We start from the raw sequence: 23,175 nt of genomic DNA, 5'->3' as shown, positions 1-23,175 counted from the left end.
GTTCAAAACAACAGCCCTACTAGACTGTCATCAAATGTAGTGTTAGAGCAAAGGCTACAACACTTTCGTTTAAGACCAGTTGATGTTGGTGGTGACCTTGAGAACCATCTACAAAGACTACAAGTTCGAGCATTTGGCATTATATGAGGGCTAATTCTTCTATATGCTTATACCTGATACATGTACGCTTAGCGTACCTATTTTTTATGTAAAAGAAAAATTTGGAAAGAACTAAAAAAAATTGTGTTTTGAATCAATCCTTGTTGGGTTTTTAACGTTAAAATAGTAAACATTTTCCAAACGGAAACTCAATATAAATTACTGAACGGCTTAGTCTGCTAAAATGTTTTCTTCTTGCGTCTGGTAATGTCGGCTTCTTGCGTCAGCAATGGGAAGATCACTCAAACTTTAGCCTCTTTACGCTACACTCAATTTATTGCCACGACACGAGATTAAGATGGGTACCCATGCCCAATATTAGTGCTCAGAGTACCAAAACAGGCCAGGCATGGATGAAATGGACAAGGGACCCATTTTAGTCAATAAATCGAGTGTAGTGTAAATTTTATTTTTTACAACGGTATTTGCACAATACTTTGGGAGTATGAAAGTTACCAAAGATTCCAATCTCAAAAATAGTCCCAGGAATATCAAACAATTATAAAATAGAGGTTTCTATTCAATAAGAATGATATCGTCTGACTTCTTTGTATCTTCTTGTTTAGCAATGGTTGAGGGATCACTCGAAGCAGAACTACTCTCCATTTCGGATGGTTTGTTCTGTGGATTCAAAGTTTCTGAGGTCGATGGTTTCTGTACTGGAGAAGGTGATGTTGTTGCTGGGTTATTTCCACTGTTTTCTGTGGGTGAAGCCAAATTACTAAGGCTTGAAGTCGAGGAGGCCTGTTTAGGCTCCGTAGAGTGAGAATGTTTAGAGGTTTCTGGTAAAGTGGGAGGTTCTGGTTTCTTCTGTGCTAATCTGTTTAAAATACTTCTTTCAGTCATATGAAGCCGAGCGGAAACTGGGGGAAGGTTAATTAAGGTGGATGGTAAACGTGTCACTTCGTTCTTCATGTCTGAAAGTAATTCCTCCAGCTGGTTGAGAACTAAAATAGTTATTAAATTAATAATTAGTTATTAATTAAATGCATTGGACTAACAGAATCGGACTAACCCTTGTGAAGCACTGCATTGGCTGGTTTGTTGCCGTTTAAAGATTCCTTCGATAGATGTTGATGACTTTCTGCTAAGCACTGGACCTCAGCAAACCTGGCAAACACAACAATAACCAAAGTAAAGAATAAAAATATTGAATAAATACGTTCTGCAAAAAAGAAGGCAAGTATCGCATATAAATTACTTTGAGTTCAGAGCCATGACGGGCAGTTTGGAATCTTGGTGTAAATTTAGTAGTTTTGCTCTTTGTATCTGTTCTTCAACGATCAAGGCTTGTTCCAACAGCTGAAAAGGGGACATGGAGCCTCTGAGTACATTTGGACGAGATATTTTTAGAGAAGAGCAATCCGTTGAGTATGTTACCTTAAATCTTCGGGATATAAACTTGTTTTTGTATTCAAGTGAAACTTAAAATAGAAGAAAAACTACAGTTAGTTTTCAGATCTTGCTGTAAGAAAATTTTCATTCTTTCCCACTTGTTAGTTAATCATTTCTGTCGTACCTCGCCGGAAAGGTTCGTTGATTACGGCAAATTTGGGATCGTTAGCAATATCTTGCCATCTACCATAGCCATGACTTGAGACACAATGTTAAAGAAATTCCAGTCTAATGAAACTATACAAACAGAGTGGTCTACAGAACCATGACCGTAAGATCATGATTTGTATGATTTAAAAAATCCTTTGCTATGATACTAGACTATATAACCAGCTTGGGAAGAGCGTGGCAGCGGCTCTAAAGAACTTTGATTCAACTACTTAAACCTCTGTTGGGTGAAAACAAAAAATGCAGAAAACTAAAAGGATACACAACTAATCCAGCCAATAACCAGTAATCATGTTTTCTCCACCATATATCATCCCTCTTCTGTCTTTCCTCGACCTCCCATATTGTATGCAACTCTGTAAAACCCCCATCAGCAATATTAAATACAAACTCCTTTGATCGCAATCTTGCAAGATCCTCTGGGCTGAGCAAAGAAAATCTTGGATCTTTCGCCTCCAGTTGCAAGGTTTCCTGCTGAGGCGTACTCGTAGAGACATCTTTCTTCTCCACAGGTAGCTCTCGACCGTCGATCTTCTTGTCAGCATCATTTTTGTCGACATCGTTTTTATCGTTAACAGCTTTATCATCGTTAGTCTTTTCTTCATCGTCTTTTTCATCAGGGTCAGCTTTATTATCGTTTTTATCAGCGTCAGTTTCGTCTTTTTTTGCGCTCGTTATAATTGCGTCGCCTTTCTTTGAGGCTTCTGCTTCTTTATCTTCTATCGAAGTATTGTTTGTTTTGTCATTTTTACTTGAACCCGCGCTGTCTTCCGTCTCTCCGGTTTTCTCATTGCTTTTTGTCTTGTTTGAAGAATTTTCATCAGACGTTGTCGGCTCACTTGCGAGATTTTTATCATCGAGAGCCTTCTCTTGTTTCACAGTATTTTCATCAACTTCTCCAGCAACGTTCTCGTCTGATTTAGCTGTTTCTGCATCTTCAGATTTCGATGGGGCATTTGCAGATTTTTCATCTTCAACTGTCTTTTTACCATTCGTTTCTCCTGGTTTATGTTCAGCTACTTGTTCTGAAGGTTTTTCTACGGTCCCTAAAGAGAACGTTCGCAGTAAGGAAAGCATTCACGCAGCAACACCTTTGCAACGTGGTGCAATGAAAGAAAAAAGAAAATATTTCTAGTTCAGTCAAAGAGATATGTGATCACCGTTTGATGAAGCGTCAGTATCTTTAATTTCAATTGTTCTGTTCTGTCTGTTGTCCTAAAACAATCAAAAAACAAACAACCTGTAAAGAAGTTGTCAAAAAATCACCAACTTATAGAAGAAATACTTTTACCTTTGATAAAACATTTGCTGGCTTTGGGAGAATATTATAGGGGGAAAATTCATCAACCTACATAAATGTAAACTAAAAGTAAATTTCCTTGAATAGTTACATCGGATCAAGAAGAGATAACTCTCACTTGGATCTCTAGAAAAAACTAGCTTTGTTGGATTGACAGAGCCAAACAATAAAAAAACAGAAACAAATGGTGATGGCTCCACGCATCTTAACAATAATTAACTTACTTTCTTCCGTATTAAACTCATAATACCAATTCTGTTCAAGACGACATGACGTTGGACTCCTTCCTTGGGAACACCGTCAGCATAGCTTGGTATAGTGTCGGGTGTTGGCTCACAGAGATGACGCATAAACATTGAGACATAGGTCCTGAATAAAGAAACGTTCGAGAAATCAGACAATGTCACAATTACAGTAACAAATACAGGATTGTATCATTCACGTCTGCCATAGTTCTTCCATGAACCAGAGAACTTCTCAAGTAATCAATATGTTCAATCCTGGTCGCACTTCCAGCATATTCTTCCATGAAATAAAATACAATACTAACTGGACTTCTTTGTCTGTTTTTCCACGAAGATCACGAACAAACCTGAATTGTTTGTGGAACAAAAACAAGAATATTACAACAAGGAAACTGCCATTTTATAAGAAAGATAACAAAACAGGCACTGTATGGAATACACGAGCCAAATCATTGCTTACCATTGAGTTCTGAAAGATTGTTTTGGTGGTAATCCATATCTCATAATAGCGTTCAGGAAAGCGCGTCGTTGTCGGATATTAAATCCGAAAACCTGAGGATAAAAATCATCATTTTCATACGCTTTGGTCTTGTTTCACTCTCTTTTGAATCTTTCGTAATGTTTTCAAAACAACGAGATATAGTTCTCACCTCAAGGTTTCCATTGACCTTGGCTAACAACGGTGGGACATAATCTACGTCAGGTTTCAGTCGTCGAGAACGACCTGAGAAAATCAAAAGCTCTCATTTGGAGGGTTCGGTTTTATTCTTTTAGTTTTAGTATAAGCAATACCTTGTCCTTCATGCTTTTTACTGTAATCATCTTCATCATCCAAACCATCTTCACCATCAGAGAATGTCCCTGCTGTCCACGCTGAGGAAGAAGTCAAAACATTTCTTTTTTACCCTTATCTTATTTTACATGAACGCATGCATCAAACTTGACAAGTTAACTAGACTCGTTCCTACCTTTGTCTCTACCATCGTCCACATGGGAATCAAGGTAATTCACCTAAGAATGATAACACGTGCTGCAGAATGAGAAATCCTGAAAAACATTTCCGTTATTCCTACAAACCAGTACAGTCTTACCTGTTTACGAATTCTTTTTCCTTTTCCAAGTTTTGATTGGATATCCTCCTGTTGTTGTTCATAATGATGACGTAATAATTTTTCCCAATACTCTGGATCAGGTTTCTCAGCTTCCTAGAATCATGAGGTGAAATCTGAGAAATCCATACTGATAACTAATCAAATGCGTCGATATCACCTCAATAAGGAATAAAAGGCTTACTTTGATGACTTCAACTTCATTTTGCTTTTCGTTTTGTTTCACAATATAACTGGCAACCTTAAATGAAAAAAGAGATCATTGTGTATTTGATGTGAAGAGTAGAATCTCCGAGATCACCGTACAAAACCGGATTAATCTAGATTATCACAAACTGGATTAATGATCTATATCCCCCCCCCCACCTTGCAACAACCATCGACCCGCTAAAAGACAACACCTTTCTCTTCTAAATCTGAAGCTAACCTTGAAAGAGGCAAGATATTCGTTGGCCAACAATGCTTTCTCTTCCAATCCCTCACGATTTCTGTCCAGAAGATTATCAATAGCAGCATCATCATAATGAATCGAACCTGTGTCGCCTGATTCTACGAGAACACAAAAACATTTCACAATAGTACTTTTTCGAGCAAGACACATCATCCACCAAGTCTAAACTGGTTCTTACCCCCATCTTTTGCGTTATCGTCCTTAAACAACTCCTCTGTTCCAAACTTTAAGATGTCATCCAACTCTCTCTTAGACATGCTGGCTCCTTTGTTAGATCCCAGACCAGGTCGTACAACCAGATGCGTCAACATCATTTTCTTCTTAGCGACTTGAGTCACGCGTTCTTCAACAGTCGAGCGCGCCACGAAACGGTAGATCATGACCTAAGGTTTGACAACACATTATTACATGTCAAAAGGTGTCATAGCTCTGACATAAATTTGAAACCGAAATAAAATATATTTCTAGAGATATTAAACTTGTTTCAAGCAATCACAAACCTTATTGCTCTGCCCAATACGGTGAGCTCGACTGAATGCCTAAACAAAAGCCGGAAATTTATTTCCACCTTCAAACCTTGAAATTTCGATCTCTGAACATTCCTTGTGGGGTTTACACACCTGAATATCATTATGAGGGTTCCAGTCCGAGTCAAAGATAAATACTGTGTCCGAGGAAGCGAGGTTAATACCCAGTCCTCCAGCTCGGGTTGATAACAAGAAACAAAATGCTTCAGCCTCTGGAGCTAAAGCAAGAAATATTTAAAAGATTGATTTATAAAAGAAAGGTCTTGGTTTCATTACTCAAAAGGCAACCTACCATTAAATCGATCAATACTGTCTTGTCTCATCTGACCAGTTATATTTCCATCAATTCGTTCATATTGATAACCATGACCTTCCAAAAAGTCTTCCAAAAGATCCAACACTCGTGTCATCTGCACGGCAAAAGAAACCTGGATTGATATCTACCTTAGTATTTATACACCGCCTCGCATTTCAAATTGACAAACCTGTGAGAATATTAAGACACGATGTCCTTGTGATTTTAACTTCTTTAACATTTTCGCCAACAAAACAAACTTCCCCGATGCTTCCGTTAGTTCCTTCACTTCAAAATGACCATTCTCACTCTTCTTTGCTTCCTATAAAGCCGAGAAACATTGTTAAAATGAATATCCTTAGATGTGATTCGTAACCGGGTAGATTTCCGTAGTTTCCTAATATTTTCCAAGTCAGGGTAAACAGATGAATGAAAAGAATAAAGGTGATGCAACTCTTACCAAGGCAGCTGTGGAGAAGAGGTAGGGATGATTACAGCATTTCTTTAATTCCATCATGACGTTCAACAAGGAAACTGTCTGAGATCCTTTGGCGTTCAATGCCTCGAAATTTCTTGTAAGAATGTACTTGTAGTACTTCCTGAAAACGTGTATCAAACGTGTGGGTGGTCTGTGGTCAAAATTCAAGATCTTTTTGAAAAGAACTTACTTCTGCAAAGGACTGAGCTCCACCCGAACAATAAACTCGCTCTTTGAAGGCATATCTTGCAACACATCAGCTTTAAGACGACGAAGCATGTGAGGACCCAGGATTTCATGTAACTTCTTGATCTAAACAAGAAGAGGTATATATGCCTCAAGAACGCGAATTCGCTTTTCGGAATGAAATCCGAAGTGGAAATCCACGAAATTTAATGTGACCACAACGTTATGCAGGTCATTACCTGATCCTCTTTCGCAACGTCTTCAAAATCACCAAGAAATTTGTTTTTATCGCTAAAGGTATATAAAATACAAGTGTTAGAACATCGTTTCCGCCGCCATTCTTAATTGTTTAGATGTCAGTTGTAAAATTGATTGCATCGCCTCCCATTTCCCTTTCTTGGCGATCACCATAATCCTCCCTATGGGTAACAAACCACTAATCAATCTTACTTGAATAAAGATGCGTCCAAAAAGTTCAACAAATGAAAGAGTTCCTCGAGATTGTTCTGTAAAGGAGTTCCCGTCAACAACAAAGTGTAATCAATGCTGTAGTCATTCAGAACTCGGAAGAACTAAAACATAAAGAATTCAAACATCAACTGGAATGATTGGCAAAAATAATACTAAAATCATCTTAAATCATTCTTACTCTTGATTGGTTGTTCTTTAAACGATGTGCTTCATCAACAACGAGTATAGCCCAGCTTATAGACTGTAATACAGCACTGTCAATAGCCACTAGTTCATAAGACGTCAACAGTACATTGAACTTCACCGAAGCATCTTTCTAAATACAGAGATTTACACAATATTTAAGGATGGAAGTTCGATAAAAAAATTCAGAAACATTTCAATAATCTAACCGTCAAGTTAGTACCTTCATTCGGCACACTTTAGTTCCAGAACGAACAGCATTTTCTTCAAAAGAAAACTCGTGTTCCCTGCAAGATTAAGAACATAAATTACCCACAAGTGGATTTGGTTGGTCGACTTGTTATTACCATAGGAAGCAGTAGTATCAAAGTCGTATTTTGTGATAGCTCGTTTCCTAAATCACCTGATGGCTGCTCTGCAGTCTTTATCTCCAATGTAAGTCACACAGTATAACTCTGGCGCCCAAAATTCAAATTCTCGTTCCCAGTTGATCAACGTTGATAACGGAGCACTGATAAGAAACGGACCATTACAGTGACCCTAAAAAGTGAATTAAATAACACATTCGTTATAATCAGTGGCGTTGCCAGCCTTATGATTTAATCCCGTTATTATGATAAATAACATGAGAGATTCCACAGACCTCTTTAAACAAGGAATATATAAACGATATCGTTTGAATTGTCTTTCCCAGTCCCATTTCATCAGCAAGAATTGTGTTTGTTCCTTGAGCCCAGGAAAAACGCAACCAATTCAATCCTTCCATTTGGTATTTGTGTAAAGTTCCACCAGTGTTTGTGATGAAGTCTGGCTGTACTGGATACTTGCGTTTACACTACAAGAGAGGCAAAGAATGGTGGATTACCAGGAGCACATATCAGAGGAGAATATCAGAGTTTACTCACATCAGAGGAGAATATCAGAGTTTACTCACATCAGATGTGGGTTTTGTCTTTTTTGATTTCTTGCTTCTCTTAGTCTTCTCATAACCTTCCCTAAAATGAAGATTTTCTTTCAATAATCTGGTGGAGATGAACTGAATGCAGAATGATAATGTTCAAAAAACAATGCAACATTACGTACCGAAACTTCTCATATTTTGCAATGTGTTCATTGAAGTTACTAAATGAAAAAAGTGCAAATGAAGAGGTGATAACTATGGACCACCCTTTTCGTATTACTATAACCATCAATACCATGACATACCTACTATCATGATTACCACGACCATTAATACCACCATATATCCTACCACCTCGTGTATACGTGGAACTCGCTATATCCCCATACAACCACAATGAACCTATTTCTTACCCTATTTGATTATTGGCCTCATCCTGAGGATCCTCCCATGTACTCAAGTTATAAGGAAGCTCTTGCCACTTGACAAGATACGTTGTCTTTCCTCTTTCGTTCCTGAAAACAAACGTTTTATTTGAAAGAAAAGACAACGCGATAGGCAAAGCAGAAGGACAGAAATCTTGTCGCATAACAAAAGAGCAAGAAGAGCTCCAGTTAGCATGATGCAGTGAAACTCGATATATTAAAGAGATTGCTATTTTCAATCATAATTTCCATCGCTCACCTGCAGTTCAATATGCGTTGAATTTGAAGGTACTCAGGACGAACACCATATCGGTAAAATCTTGCTTCCAGATCTTTCTCCTCGACCTTATTTCGTGCTTCGTGTAAATGAATGATATCATCACAATCCACATCGTCAAGATCCAGCTGAGGGTTCGCTGACATGTCGTTCTTGCGAACATAAGCTCCAAGCAAACCTGGATGATGAACTTCCAACTGAAACAAAATACATAACTTTGTAGTGACTGAATAATACGCTCATTTCCATCGACCAGGAGGTGAGCAAGTGAAGAACTAGCAATGCATGCCATGGCTTCATTCACTACAGACTCACCTGAATTTCATCTACCCACGAACATTTCCAGTAGGACTTCTCATGCCATTTGATAAAAAACTGGCGAACGACATGTTCCTAGAAAGATAAAAATATCACTGAAGTGTTTTTAGCGTTCCACTAGTATCTTCGTCAACTTTCAACCACTATCATCTCTTTTAGACGGAAATACATAGAGAAGCATTTATGATCGAGTCATAACTCACCGTTGGTTTAACATCACTCACAATTGTGACTTCATTATTCTTGTCTGCTGGTACTGGAAATATGTAAAAAAACGTAACTCAACTACAAAACACAACTACACAGCTGAATACAGGCCTATCAAACAATTCAAACAAGTATCAAACAATTCTTGTTATGTTTTTAAAAGCCAGAAAAGCTGTGAGCTGAAGCATTTGTTATCATTACCTTCGCCAGGTATTTTCACAAATCTCCAAAACAAAATCTTTGATGCTCTTCCTTCCAGTGGAGTGATCTGAGGAAGTGAAACAACTCTAGTTTATACATCTTCACAAAATGAATACATGTACGGTATAGCTGTCTCTTACCTTGCATCTGGGACATCGCCAATCTCCTTCAGGAATTTGTTTCAAGGGTGGTTTAAGACAATGAATGTGATACGAGGACGGACAAGAGTCACAACACAATAGATTACCACCATCTTTACACACACGGCAAAAATCAAAATGGACATCTGATTCAATTTCCGCCTCTTCGTCTTCCTAAACAATGATGTATATATATTAGAAGATATTTATAGTTAAATAAAGACTCTTCCAAGTGAATGACTCAATGACTTACACATTTAGGACAACTCCATTCTCCCTCAGGGGCTTCATCCAATGGTGGATCAAGACATTGCAAATGAAAGGACAATGTACAAGTATCACATAACAATAATTCACCACTTTCTTCGCACACTTCACAATAATCCTGATGTTGATCATTCTCTTCCTCATCATCATCTTCGTCATCTTCCTAAAAATTGATAATTACAATCATCAGACTCCACTCATATTCCACATTTCCAAAATCCAAAAGATAATCCACTATGCATGAAGACCAATTATTTTTTTGTCATTTTTTTATCATTTACAACTGTATCCTCTAGTACCATACCTGATCTTGCTTTAAACGTCTTCTTTTAACAACTAAAATGGAAAATGTGAAAATGAACATTGATGAAAATATGATTGTCAGTCAAGTTTTATATTTTCCAATCAACCTTTTTTCTTTCCTTTCTTTGCTTTTACTTTTTCATTTGTTTTTGCTTTCTTTTTCTTTGGTTTCTCATCTTTCTCATCACCAGAATCTACTTCAATTAATTTCTTTTTCTTGATGGTCTTTTTCCGTTTTGTAGTCCGACTACTTGTGCTTCCAGCATCACTGGATCTATCTGTGTCATCTCCCAGTTCTTGAACTGTACGATCTACAAAAAGGAATATTTAGCCTAATGGACGCTCAGATATATGATTCACAATCAATGGCAGCAATGACATACTCTTTAATTTTTTCACAATTGGGATTTCTTCGCTCTCAGAAATGAACTCATTATTTGAATCATCTGACTGTTCCTATTGATAATGAAACAGCAATGGATAGAGATATCAGATTATAACAACAGCATTACGTTGAGAAATTTCATCACCAATCCACAAGCAATTGCAGAATCCAGATAACTTATTTACCAATGATTTCTGTAGTTTTTGACTAACAGACATTTTTGTAATTTTAATCCTGATTGGTGCTATTGTTCGCTTTTTTTTAGTGGTCTTCCTTCCCTCTGGTTTCTCCTCTTCAACATCAAGATCATCTGCAGCCTCTTCAAGTTCTGGTTCAACTTCAGGAGTGCCTGGATTTGATCCACTCTTTGCACTTGCTTCTTCTGCTTCTTTTTCTTTATCAGGACAAGATAGACAAATATCAACAACTGATCTGATTTTCCAATGATTGATTATATAATAAAAAACGTAGACAGGTGTATGTTTCTTTCTTGCATGCTGTGTGCATGGATATGCAGTCAACTATCACAAAATATTTACTAGTCACACTAAAATATTACCAAGATCTTTTCCCATCATTTCAGCTTTGTAATCTTTCCATGCAGCTCCAACAAGTGCAATGATTTTAGAATTAGGAAAGCCAGTATTCGCTGCAGCAATTTGCTTATGAACAAGACGTAAGAATTTCTTGTATGTCATATCATTTTCTTCTTCTGGTGGGATTGAGAAATTCAATTTCATACCAAGATGTTCTGATAGCACTACGGATGGCTAAGGTCACAATAAAGAAATATTCTATTTATACACACATTGCTGAGTTATAATGTTATAGGGCATGGAGATATCAGAGAGGTCCTAGAGGAAATACTATCAACAAGACTGAGACTGTATACAACTGCATATTAACCTTCTTGTAAACTTCAGGTGTAGATTCTTCCACAACTGTTGCAGGATTCTGAGGTGATTTGGTTTGTAATCTCTTTTTCTTTTTAGATGATTCACCTGAAAAAATGCATGATCAATATAAACTCCTTAGAATGTCCTACAACTGTTTCTCAATGAATTCAATCTGCTCTTTGTAGAAGTTTCTATTTTCAACATATGGTCACTATGGTCATTTTCAACATATGGTACATAATATGGTACATTGTTAAAGCACTAACAGTTCATATGATGGAATCTCATTCAAATTATTATTCTAGCTAGTTGCACTCTTGAATATAATTTACTAGATTACTAAGGTCATGGGTTTACTAAAAAATTGACAGTTTGAATGGCAAGCATAACACAAAAGGTCAAGCCAAGGCATGCTTAAATATTTCTTATGTGACAGAACTACATATATTATATCCAGCTCAAAATCTCATCTTATTTATTCATAGAAAATTTTTACAGGACAAATAGAATTTTTAAAGGAAATAAAAATACAGTAAGATGACTCTTGATGACATTTATACTATATATAACGTGGAATAAAGTCAATAAACGAGGAAATATGTCTCTGAATAACTCAATGTTTTCAGGTTTTACCGCAATTAAATATTCAGGGGGGGAATAGAGTTTCGTAATAAATTAACACGATCAATACTTTGTAATGTTCTGCAAAATGTGTTCATAATTTTACTTCTTTACCATAAAGACGAACACACGACTTATCTTTGGAGCAAGTACAAAAAATAAATTCATTATTTCGCATTTTTATTTTTCAATGATTTACAACGGTAACTGTGATTCTGCGTGCAACGCTAGTTGAAAGCGGGAATATCCATCCAGTTCTTGCCCTCATTCATGACAGGAACATAAGAACCTGTACATTTCTAGAAGCAACCTAGTTTTTGTTGAACGGTCTCAAGAATATTACGAGAGGCACGGAAAACGAAATTCTAAATAGCTGTACATTTGTATAGCGGAAAATTTTGATAGAGAGAAGATGTTATTGCTTACCGACAGGACTAGCCTCAGAGGTTGACGGCTCTTTTCTTTTTGAAGCATTTCTCTTCATTTTTAAGCAAAAAACCGCTCAAAATATAGGTAAAACGTGCATTTAGGCAAAAATCTTTTGTCTAATTTCTGAAAGAAACACTTCCCTTTCACTAAAAACTGCGCATGCCTCCCCCACTATTTCCAGGCCTTTCACGGTTATTTCCCGGGGGGAGAAGATGGGGACAACCAATAATTGGTTTCCCCCCTCAAAGGAGAAGCAAAAACACCAATAGCACTCACAAACTCGTTTTCCCTAGCCAAAAAGCATTAGAACAAAAGAGGGTATGACTGACCCCCTTTTCCCCCAAATTGAAGCAGTGAACCTCCCCCAAACATGTTTGACCATCCATTTACTCTTATTCGCCCAGGGGGTAAATCACAATCAAAAACCCTAGTCTTGGTACGTCCTGTCACACTCTCTCGTGGATACCCCTTACATTTCATTTCCCCTCCACATGCTTTGGGTATCCACCTCTTTTCCAAACACTACTAATTTTCTTACAGAAGAGTGTTCTTCTTGTAGCATGCTTATCCAGTTAAACAAAAGCACAATAAGTAAAAACAAACAAGCATACATAATTATACAATCTGGTCAAATTGGACCACTTTTATTTCTAAAACTGAAAATAGTAGTGATAGAATATCAACATATTTATGATGTTGCTGATGATGATGTTGATAAGAGAGCAACAAGTCCAGAAGAGGCTGCTGTGGACACCACGTAATTACTAAACAGACGTTAAGGAAAATTGATTTCATATATCAACCAGATCTGGTTATGCTTAGTTCATTCCTGAAGGTATTTTTAACAGTGAAATAAGTTATATTATTGTAGTATCTCCTAGAATTTTGTTTAAAAGGATACACTCCAGGGTTGAAAGATCTTAGAGCATAGAAAGACATTATCAACATCAAAAACAGGAAGAGAGTGTTGTTATAGAAGATGGAATATGTCGTAGCCTCCATGTCTGCAACATTGTTCTTCTTCCATAGGATTCTAAAAAGTAATGATATGAGATTGTAATCACTGAATGAAGTAAAAGATCAAAAAAAATCTTCTCAACAAACCTCTCATCTTTTTCTTGTCTGGTCAACTTTTTCGTCTCAGGTTTCGAATCTAGTTGATGGTTAACTTCACGGGTCACAGCATGCTCTATCTTCAAGGCTATCCTGGAATAGAAGGAGAAATTGGAAGAGAAATTAGTTTTAACTTTGTTTTCAAATTATTTTCTAGAGCTCCAAAATAGTTTGTAAACTAAAGTTAAGTAACTTGCTTAAAATGGAACAGCTTCAGTAACAATTCTTCTTTCTTACCAATCATTGCATACTTACTTGTGTTTCAAGTGAAATTTGATATTCTTATAAGCAAATGAAATAAACCAAGTGCAAATCAAGGTCATAACCGTGAACAAAATCACTGAATCTTGTGGATCCATTTCATGAACACGCCAGAATAACCCTGGAAAAATCACCACAAATTAGGTTTCTTTCAAGCATTGCCATGTCGTTCAACTGATTTGGAAGATTGTTTATTGCAATGCTACACACAATCCTCAGGAGTCACAAGGAAGAATGATACCAAGTTAAAAAACCTAGCTAATTAATTGGACTTTAATCAGAAATTGTCTTTTTTTTTATTCTAATCGACTCTGCATTCTGTTTCAATTACTCTTATTATGATTCTTTCACCACTAAATGAGCAGTACTTAATATATAAGGTTTTATTGTGAGTTATGGATCCATTAAGATTTTTTGCAAATATCATAAACAATACCAAATTGCTCTGATTTCACAGATCACTAAAATGGTAGCTTTCATCAAGTATCCTTTAACCCTTATTAAAATGCATGATCTGTTAGTTTATATATATTATATCATAGCGGATGTGTTCATGTATTGAACTTCGCATGGAGAGTATAGGCCTTAACTAGTGGCAAATAAACTCATATCCATTTAACAAAATTCTTGAAATATGAAATCACAAAGGTCACACTTACACAGTGGTACAGCCGAAACAAAAAACGCATTACAGTAGAACAACAAGGATGATTTCGTTGAGACATTACGACCGAAGTCTTGTAATAGTAATTCCTCTTCTTTCGTAAGTTTCTTGCTCTTAGACATAATGAAAAGTGGCAAAATCCAGCGTGTATTCTACTACAATGTGTCTCTCAATGTTCTATTTTCATAAAGAGAATACACGTAAGATTTGCCTCGCTTTCATGCACTCGGTACTAGTACCGCGCGGTGTCTCATGTACTCAAATATCCGCCGCTTTGCACTTTCATTACTGACTTTCATTCATAATCGACCATTTCAAGTTTTCAACAAACTGCGATGCCATTTGTTATCGTGATGTATTGTGGGACTAAAATACGGAAAGAATAGTCGACTATCTCGTTATGATCACAATGATGTTAAGAATACCCTACTGTTCTTAAATAAATATTACTCTAAATAAGTTAAACTATTTTAAAATATTTTAAAGTTCATCCTTATATTTGTCAGTCGTCTGGTCCTCTTCATTCATGTCGTTCTCTTTAGTGTCCAGGGTCTTTGATTCTAAATCATCTACTTTCTCATCATCCGTGTCCAGGTTGCTGGTTACTTGCTCTTCTTCTTCTGTTCCTTGGTTATTAGCTGGCAACCACTCCTCCGTAATTTGCTTAATTTCATCTTCCGTCAGTTCCATATCAAGCGTCTTAAAGTCGAGTAAGATGTGGCGAGGATCGTGTGATCTTGGAATGACAGTGACGTTCAGATGAATGGCCCACCTTAAACAGAACCAGTACGAACGTTAATTAGAATGTAGAATAATAATTCTTTAATTAGAAGAATCATGCCTGTGATTAGAACGATAATTTCTAATTAGAATATTATGTCTTTATAGAATACAGATAATTGATATGATCGATTTCATGATACAACCTCAATATAACTTGTGCAACGACAAATTCATAATGACTTGCAATTTCAAAAAATGTTGTCGAAGTTAGCACAGGATTGCTCTCTAAGCCGCCATACGCTGTCCACTGGGAACCTAAAATATCCGAGAAAAAGATCATTGAAAGATATTCGCCCATCGCCTTATGTGGAAATCAAAGAGAAATGACCGTACCAAGAGTTGAGTATCCCATGTAATGAATAACGTGTTTAGCACAAAACTCTCTCACGTTCACGTCTTGATGAAAAGGATCAAACCAATTTTGAACCACTGACACAGGAAGTTTGGTGAAATTAAGAAGTTCTTTCAAATCAACGACATCAAAATTGCTCACACCAAGACTTCGTATCTTTCCTTCTTCATTGAGATGTTCCATAGCACGCCAACTGTCTTGCCAGGATCCCTCAGGTTTTCCTAAACGGTTCAATATATATTTTTCAACTACATTTCTGAACTGATGAAAGAAACTATGAAAGAAACATAAAAGTACTTAGTATTCGAAAGAAGTACTCTAATTTTGGGAGCATTCTCGTGGGGAAGCTAGCGAAAGATTTGAACATAACGTAAGAATCAAAGGCAAACCTTCAGGACACCTGAAGTAACCGTTGTCGCAGTATTTTGTGTGAATAAGGAAAACATCGATATAGTCAGTTTGAAGATTCTCCAGAGACTCTTGGACTGCGGCAATTGTGGAATCATAACCATGGTACTGGGGATGAAGTTTGGTAACTATAGTAATATCTCCTCGTGGAATATTTCGTTCCTTGATCGCAGCGCCTAAAGGAGCCTCGCTTCCATATATCTGCGCTGTATCAAACAATCTATAATCAAGAAAGGCGAGCATGTTGATACGCCATAGAATAGCAATACAATCAACATGTTTTCATTCAATATTCATACCTATAACCTGAATCCAAGGCTGTCAGAATTGCTGGTAATCTGTCATCAGGGTGAAGCGCTGCTGTCCCAAAACCCAAGGGAGGCACTAAAAAATACGACGCATTTGTTGTCTGAAGCAGGATTTGAACTCTCTAAGCTGGCGCACTCCATACCATAGAGTCATTGCAGAAACTCAGACTGCTAGAGAAGAGATGATTGGAACTTCATAGGTTTTTCACCTCAAACTCACTTTTGTAGCCAGTTATCAGTTTGAAATCATCGGGTCTCTTTGCCACTTTTGGTATTCTCAATGATGCGGATGAACTATCATTTAAAACAATTTTTAAAACTTGGTCAAGAGGAGGGGATTGTTCATTACATGCAATACTCTCTGGTTCTTCATTGACCAACTTTTCAAAGAGTTCTGCTGTCTGAAAGAAACATAAAATTAATCACACAAAATTCTTAAATTCTTCAAAATTGTTTACTTTCTATACCTTAGCAACATCCTGACTCTCTTTGAGACCAGCACTCTTAAACTGCTCCTCATAATTAAACATTTCAAACCAGATATTGACAGCAATATTTGGCGAACGGCTTGATGCAACATAATGCCACCAATACTGAGGAATGTACAGAATATCTCCTGAAAATATCATCAATACCATTAACCATTAACCTTCTTGTGACCACCTTAAATCTGAGATCTATTGCTATAATACCTACACTTACCTGGATGTAGGTCTGACTCATAATACATGATATCTGCAAAGTTAGGAAACTTCTCCAAATCAACTTTTTGAGGATCAATTGGTGAAAGTCCTGGCAATGCATTAAAATTATCAGCATAAACATGTTGACTGTACGAGCTATTAAATATAATGACTTTCTTTGTCCCAGAAACTATTGCAAGTATATTCTCATATCCATCATGATGCAAAGGTGAGCTGGAATTTCCACTGTTCATCAGAAGATTAACATCGCTAATAGTAGAACTGATCTCTCCACACTGGAGTATTGGAGGTAAATTAATCTCATTTATTAGATTTGAGGGTGGAAACTGTGAATCCAAATATATAGCTTGTTCTTTATAATTTTCCAGGAAATCAGAGAAGTTCATGTCTTTGTAAACACATATGGAATCCCTGTAAACTTTACATAAATGTACGGTAAATGGAAGTTCTCCATAGGTCGCATTCAGATAGGTTTCATTAGGCCAGTTTCTCAGAGCAAGCCAATGACTTGCAGCATTGCGTATTACCACAGGTCGACGACCACGGAGGAAATGTTTATAGAAATATCTTCCATCTGGGGCAAATGCTATTTCAGGTATGCTTCCTAATAACGTTCCTTGAGAACCAATAGCCTCAAGATGACCTGGAGGAAAAGTATATTGATATACTGTTACAACTCTTATGCAATGCACCCCAGAATCACAATTCTCAAACAAAGCTGATTTAAATTTTCATAGAATCAGCTTTTCTTGGACATCTTTAGGTTTGGCTGAGAAACACTAGCATGTTATAAACTGCAATTAAATTTTAAGTTCTGGCAGTTTTCAAACCACAAAGGTAAAAAATATTACTACAATAGGCATTGCATGCACCTGTCAAACAGCTGCATCGTGTTTTTCAATAATTTATTGAAACTCTATTTGAAAAATACAAAATTAGGAATAAATGAACAATCTGTCTGCACAATCGAAAGATTTTACCAAGAATCTTTAGTTGAAGCACATTGAATGTAGTAGCATAATCTCTTAAGAGAAACAGCGATCAACACTTCGTCAGTTTCTTTGTAAAAAACTACAATAGTTCAGTTAAAGATCCCAGGAAAAATATACCTTTGTTGATATCCTTAATACTCTCGTCTTGGCCACGCATCTGAGCTAAGATGGTAATAAAGACACACGCAAAAAACCACATTTGCAATGTCGTAAAAATCGTGATTGTAAATTATTGAAAGGATGAGATAAAAGAAGATGAAATCACTGGATGAAATGAATAGAAATGAATATTCATTTATTTGAAATGTTATCACAGTTATTACATAGCTCAGTGTTGATAACTAGTTACCAATTTCCTCTTTCCGTCCTCGAGAAAACAGAGAACCCAAGATTCGTAAATTTTACTGTAACTATCTACATAATACGAATATAATATGTACTTAAAAATAGTTCTATTTTTGTCATTTTTATTTTAGATAATGAATATAATATGTTATCTTTTTCGAATTCTTCTTTGTCTCGGCTTTGCCAACATGTTGTTTGTTCTGCCCGAGTTTGTGGGTATTGGAGTGGACGACGCAAATCCACCCGCGAAATTGATACCACCTGCGGGTGCAGGAAGTGGCGAAGCTGAAATAGAGAGAAACAAGGCTGTATAATAAATACTGCTTCAATCGTAACCGATATAATTCATTCATGCGCTTACCGCCGAACTGGAATGTTGAAGGAGTGCTCTGATTTTGAAAATTGAAACCACTGTTAGATGGCTTGCTAGCAACGTTCGCATTAAATGCAAATCCTCCGCTGCTCATTGCAGGTGCATTAAATTGAAACGCACCACTTTCTTTGCCAGGAACGGGAGTAGAAAAGTTAAAGCCGCCGCTGACCTTCGGTTTTTCTGTCGTAGCTGCCGTAAATGAAATCGTACTAGGTGCATTTTCTTTACCATTTGTGGAAGCACTGAAGGTGAAAACGCTGTTAACTTGTGGTTTCTCGGTCCCAGGCGCAGTGAAGTTAAAACCACCGCTGGAATTTGGTTTCTGTGCCGTAGGCGCAGTCAAGTTGAAACCACCGCTGGTATTTGGTTTCTGTGCCGTAGGCGCAGTCAAGTTGAAACCACCGCTGGTATTTGTCTTCTCTGTCGTAGGCGCAGTCAAGTTGAAACCACCGCTGGAGTTTGGTTTCTCTGTCGTAGGCGCAGTCAAGTTGAAACCACCGCTGGAGTTTGGTTTCCCTGCCGTAGGCGCAGTCAAGTTGAAACCACCGCTGGTATTTGGTTTCTCTGTCGTGGGCACATTAAAGTTGAAACCACCGCTGGAGTTTGGTTTCTCTGTCGTGGGCGCAGTGAAGGTGAAGCCACCGCTGGTATTAGGTTTCTCAGTCGTGGGCGCAGTGAAGGTGAAACCACCGCTGGTATTAGGTTTCTCTGTCGTGGTGGCAGTGAAGGTGAAACCACCGCTGGTATTAGGTTTCTCTGTCGTGGGCGCAGTGAAAGTTGAACCGGTTTGAGCCGTTGTCCTTCCCTCGACATGAGTATTTTTAACTGTTGAACCAAATGAAAATCCTCCAGTTTTTGGCTGGGTAGACGATGACGTTGTACCTGTCGGTAACTTGAAAAGACCAGTGGCCGTGCTCTGAGTGACAGAAGCCATCGTTTGTGTCACCTCGTGTCCTGTTGTGATAGTTTGTAAAGTTCCCGCGCTTTGCAGAGCCGGGCGGGTTGAGCTACTTGGAGCCTGGAAACTGAATGATTGTTGACTAGATGTACTTGCTTTACTTGACGTATTGTTTGATACCAACGGTGGTGCTGCCAAGGATACTGCAGTCGCATTTAAAGTTCCACTAAATAGCCCGGTAGTAGAAGAAGACTTTGGAGGATTTTGAGGGGCAGAAAATGTAAAACCACTTGTTGTCCCTATCGATCCACTAGTTATCCCACTTTGTGGTGCGCTGTTCTTCTCAGTATTAGCAAATGTATTTAATCCGACTGTATTCGTTGCTTGCGTTGTTTTTGTTGGTATAATATTAGATGCAAGAGTATTTGATGCTGAGACTTGACCTGACGTAACCAGCTGGATGCCGGAAGATATGGTTGACGTTGGAAGTGACGTCATATGTGATGTAAGAGGTGACGTCACTGTTGTTGTTAGAGTTGTCGTTACCGCAGGCGAAGGCGTTGTTTCTAAGAATTCAAACACGTGATTTTGATTACCTGACTCTTTCAAATTCTCAAAGATTTCCAAGCAACAAGAAGAACTAAATGATAACAGGAATATTGCAAGGATATCATCTAGGATATTACCTCTCTCCTTCGATAACGAGTCCTCAATCTCGTCAAGAAGTTTTTGTGATCGTCTCCAGGCCTCTTTCCTGTTCTCCTCGAGATCTTTTAAAGATATATTTGAACGATGAAGACGTCGTGGTGATTTCTTTCTCTAGAAAATTAAAATCATTTCGTGTATGGAAATTTGCCCTGCCATTTCTCAGCCGCATTTGCCCTGCCAGTCTTAGCTGCTTACCTCTATCCGACTTGATATTGATGACAGGTATTCTGGTGTCAGTGACTTTCGTGGGGAAAAATTAGTCTAAAAAATAACAATAAAAAAATCGCATCTTTGAGAAGAAACGATTGCAATTACATTCGGAAACTTACATGAAAAACTGGCGAAGTATTTTCTGGTGGTGAATCTTCATTTGTTTCATGTATTCTTCCATCTTCTGATGTTTGTTTTGCAGACGGAAGTTTGTCTGAAAATGTCACTGATTTTCGCTTTCTTATTTTCGTTGGTTTAACCACCTTTGCTAAAAATGGAAACACTTGGGTGTTAGGCATTATGCTCACTTCAGCATTTTGACTTGTGCTCAATAGTGTGAGACAATGTGACGTTGTATTAGCTCAAACATTTTTCATGGCAAATACCTTTCACTCCCCTAATTCAGCAGGGGCTAATAAGTCAGCTGTATTTTCTATCCTTGTGAATTACAAATGAAAGAGGAATAAAAAATACTATATTATATACCTTGAGAATTTTGATTCAAAACATTTTCTTGCAGATTTTTTTTTGGAGAGTTTACATCAACACCACTATCTTCAAATGCACTGACAACTGGATTCCTCCTGAATCACATAAAATAAATATTAAAATTGGTAAAACATTTGCAATTTCATTATGTTTAATCAAAACGTACACAGATGGACTTGATTGGTTGTCACTTTCATTATCTTTGTTTCTTTTTTTGGTGAATTCTGAAGGTTCTAGTTTTTCATGACTTGGGTTAGAATATGGTCTTTTTAATGATTTTACACCAGTGTAAAGTGCTGTGGGTGATGAAGCTGGATTGTTCACTGCATCAAGAAAATCATCAAGATCATCGCACCGTCTATCAATAAGAATGTCAGAGTGTTAATCACATAGGTAGCGGCGTTAATGGATAGAGGAGGGAATAGTGGACAGTAGAGGATGTGGATGGACACCGCGGAAATTGGTATAGGCTTAGCCGCAATTCTCGATACTTAGACTTCAAACTTGGTGAGGAAAAAGATTTATAAATATTCAAGAAAATATGTCTTGCACAAAAGATTTGAAGCTTGCTCACGGTAAAAACGAATCGTCTGAATTAATAACCTTGTGTATACTTTAAGCCTCAAAATGGCCATTTCACAGCGGTCAGATGTGTATGATGAGCTGTCAGAAGATTGCAGAATGCGTATTCAGAAGAAAAATTGAACTTTTTTAAGATATTCAAAAGGTTTCTCTTTGATAGGGCGATACAGAAATGCACAATTGTGAACCAGCGATTAGATTTTCAGGTTGAAACGTCTTAACACCAATTTCTGCGGTGTCATGTGGATGTTAATCCTAAGGATAGCATGTTTACCCTACCTTTTCTTTACTGAATATGATTCCACCATATCAGAGTCATATGCTGTTCGTTTTCTATAAAAATTACAATCTTAATAAAGAATTGGCAAAACAAGTATAGAAAAAATATGACTTTTACCTGTTTTTTTTACCAAGAAATATGACTTTTACCTGTTTTTTTTACCAAGAGCAGACAAAACAGACTGCCTGCTGCATGGATTATCCCTGGTCCTTTCCAATCTCTTATGAAGAATTGATTCACTAAGGAAAAAATGGACCATTTTTTTAAACTGAAAGTTTTGTAATCTTTCTTGAACTTATGTATGTGTTCTTCACACACTTACAGTGAAAAGCGAGAGTCATTCTCTCCACTACCAGGGCGACAAATCTTTACAGTTGATGTATTGAGAGGGACATTTCTTTGAGGGTTTATAGCACTAAATTGCTCTGGACTGGCGTATCTTTCTGGTGTAAAATAAGATGTTTTCTCCAGTGATGGTCCTTGCTGTGGCAATTCTGTATCTGGAGTGTACCATTGAGGCGTCATAGAAGGCCCAAGAGGTAATGATCCAGTAGAAGCATTTAATATTGACTTGTTGTTATTATATGATAGATTTAGTCTTGTTTTGTCAGGATAGTAGCATGATGTATTGCTGTAATTAAAGTAACAGAGATTTTAACCCAACTACCTGGAAATTATATGGCAAAATACCTCTGGCCTATATTAAAACAATTGCAGTACTATCAACTATTGTGTTATTAAAAGTGCATATATTTTTAATAGTAAACAACAAGAGTTATAGCTTACTTGAAGGAAAGATGTCTTGTCACTTGTGACAGAAGTGGCTCAGGTGATCTTAGACTAGAGTCAGTTCTTGACGTTCTTGCTTGTCGACTGTGCATAGTATCACTGTACGGCGTTTCTCGTGGAAAAGATGTATTTCTTCTGAGAGATGTCGTACCATAAAGAGCTCCCGAGTCAACTGCATCATAAATTCCATGAGGACTTGCAGCAGGGTTCTGAGGGTGGGATGTTTTTAAGGTGGAATCATTGGGTGAATTGGATGAATGTTCATACGTGATCCTGGTATCATTCTTATATCCATGATAATTTAATAAAGCAAAACAAAAGATGATAGTTATACCTATCAAAACAGCCCATTTTAATCCATATAAGTAAAATGTTAGGAGCAACAAGGCTACAGAAAGAAACACCTCATTGTCCGCCATCTTGAAATACGGCGATTGTGATCAACATTGCGCACGCGCATTTGAAGCATTATTTTCCCGCCATCAAGTGCCGCCAATGATCAGCCAATCAGAAGTCATATCGTTATGATCACGAAATATTTTTCACTATTTCTTACTCTTTAGGTACCGTTGGACAGTC

At 37.3% G+C, this 23,175-nt stretch overlaps 4 protein-coding genes across 4 annotated transcripts; all 4 read right to left on the bottom strand.

Moving 5' to 3' along the window:
- Nucleotides 1-63: 63 nt before the first annotated feature.
- LOC114518114 (chromodomain-helicase-DNA-binding protein 4-like) lies at nt 64-12,494 on the bottom strand. The gene is made up of 46 exons (XM_028538040.1): nt 12,335-12,494; nt 11,298-11,392; nt 10,951-11,161; nt 10,577-10,785; nt 10,390-10,462; nt 10,114-10,317; nt 10,008-10,039; nt 9,690-9,866; nt 9,437-9,610; nt 9,297-9,363; nt 9,092-9,144; nt 8,886-8,963; nt 8,553-8,767; nt 8,282-8,383; nt 8,051-8,089; nt 7,902-7,962; nt 7,611-7,802; nt 7,371-7,507; nt 7,191-7,254; nt 6,963-7,100; nt 6,764-6,885; nt 6,553-6,604; nt 6,318-6,439; nt 6,110-6,248; nt 5,840-5,971; nt 5,647-5,764; nt 5,448-5,572; nt 5,328-5,366; nt 5,006-5,210; nt 4,804-4,925; nt 4,561-4,617; nt 4,359-4,472; nt 4,236-4,278; nt 4,060-4,140; nt 3,918-3,991; nt 3,728-3,819; nt 3,573-3,614; nt 3,247-3,391; nt 3,014-3,070; nt 2,883-2,937; nt 1,985-2,768; nt 1,679-1,752; nt 1,540-1,583; nt 1,361-1,461; nt 1,175-1,269; nt 64-1,106 (listed from the first exon to the last, which is right to left on the bottom strand). Exons 1-46 carry the CDS (start codon nt 12,390-12,392, stop codon nt 676-678), a joined length of 5,844 nt encoding a protein of 1,947 aa, XP_028393841.1. The 5' UTR covers nt 12,393-12,494; the 3' UTR covers nt 64-675.
- Nucleotides 12,495-12,949: 455 nt separating this feature from the next.
- On the bottom strand, nt 12,950-14,576 carry LOC114518413 (translocon-associated protein subunit gamma-like). Its single transcript, XM_028538402.1, has 5 exons — nt 14,371-14,576; nt 13,706-13,832; nt 13,442-13,543; nt 13,239-13,370; nt 12,950-13,101 (listed from the first exon to the last, which is right to left on the bottom strand). The coding sequence occupies exons 1-5, from the start codon at nt 14,495-14,497 to the stop codon at nt 13,026-13,028; spliced, it is 564 nt and encodes a 187-aa protein (XP_028394203.1). The 5' UTR covers nt 14,498-14,576; the 3' UTR covers nt 12,950-13,025.
- A 131-nt stretch (nt 14,577-14,707) lies between these two features.
- On the bottom strand, nt 14,708-18,186 carry LOC114518412. The gene is made up of 9 exons (XM_028538401.1): nt 18,040-18,186; nt 16,929-17,573; nt 16,694-16,842; nt 16,447-16,627; nt 16,218-16,302; nt 15,900-16,138; nt 15,492-15,731; nt 15,302-15,413; nt 14,708-15,147 (listed from the first exon to the last, which is right to left on the bottom strand). The coding sequence occupies exons 1-9, from the start codon at nt 18,119-18,121 to the stop codon at nt 14,856-14,858; spliced, it is 2,025 nt and encodes a 674-aa protein (XP_028394202.1). The 5' UTR covers nt 18,122-18,186; the 3' UTR covers nt 14,708-14,855.
- Nucleotides 18,187-18,238: 52 nt separating this feature from the next.
- LOC114518449 (nuclear pore complex protein DDB_G0274915-like) lies at nt 18,239-23,106 on the bottom strand. Its single transcript, XM_028538438.1, has 11 exons — nt 22,594-23,106; nt 22,130-22,438; nt 21,957-22,046; nt 21,807-21,860; nt 21,112-21,303; nt 20,943-21,040; nt 20,576-20,724; nt 20,442-20,507; nt 20,225-20,357; nt 18,629-20,104; nt 18,239-18,552 (listed from the first exon to the last, which is right to left on the bottom strand). The coding sequence occupies exons 1-11, from the start codon at nt 23,013-23,015 to the stop codon at nt 18,416-18,418; spliced, it is 3,126 nt and encodes a 1,041-aa protein (XP_028394239.1). The 5' UTR covers nt 23,016-23,106; the 3' UTR covers nt 18,239-18,415.
- Between the last annotated feature and the right edge of the window lie 69 nt (nt 23,107-23,175).

Source organism: Dendronephthya gigantea, unplaced genomic scaffold (genome assembly GCF_004324835.1).
Source record: "Dendronephthya gigantea isolate DGI-Jeju-01 unplaced genomic scaffold, DenGig_1.0 000010F, whole genome shotgun sequence".
Classification (NCBI taxonomy): Eukaryota; Metazoa; Cnidaria; class Anthozoa; order Malacalcyonacea; family Nephtheidae; genus Dendronephthya; species Dendronephthya gigantea.
This window is presented reverse-complemented; position numbering and strand designations above follow the sequence as displayed.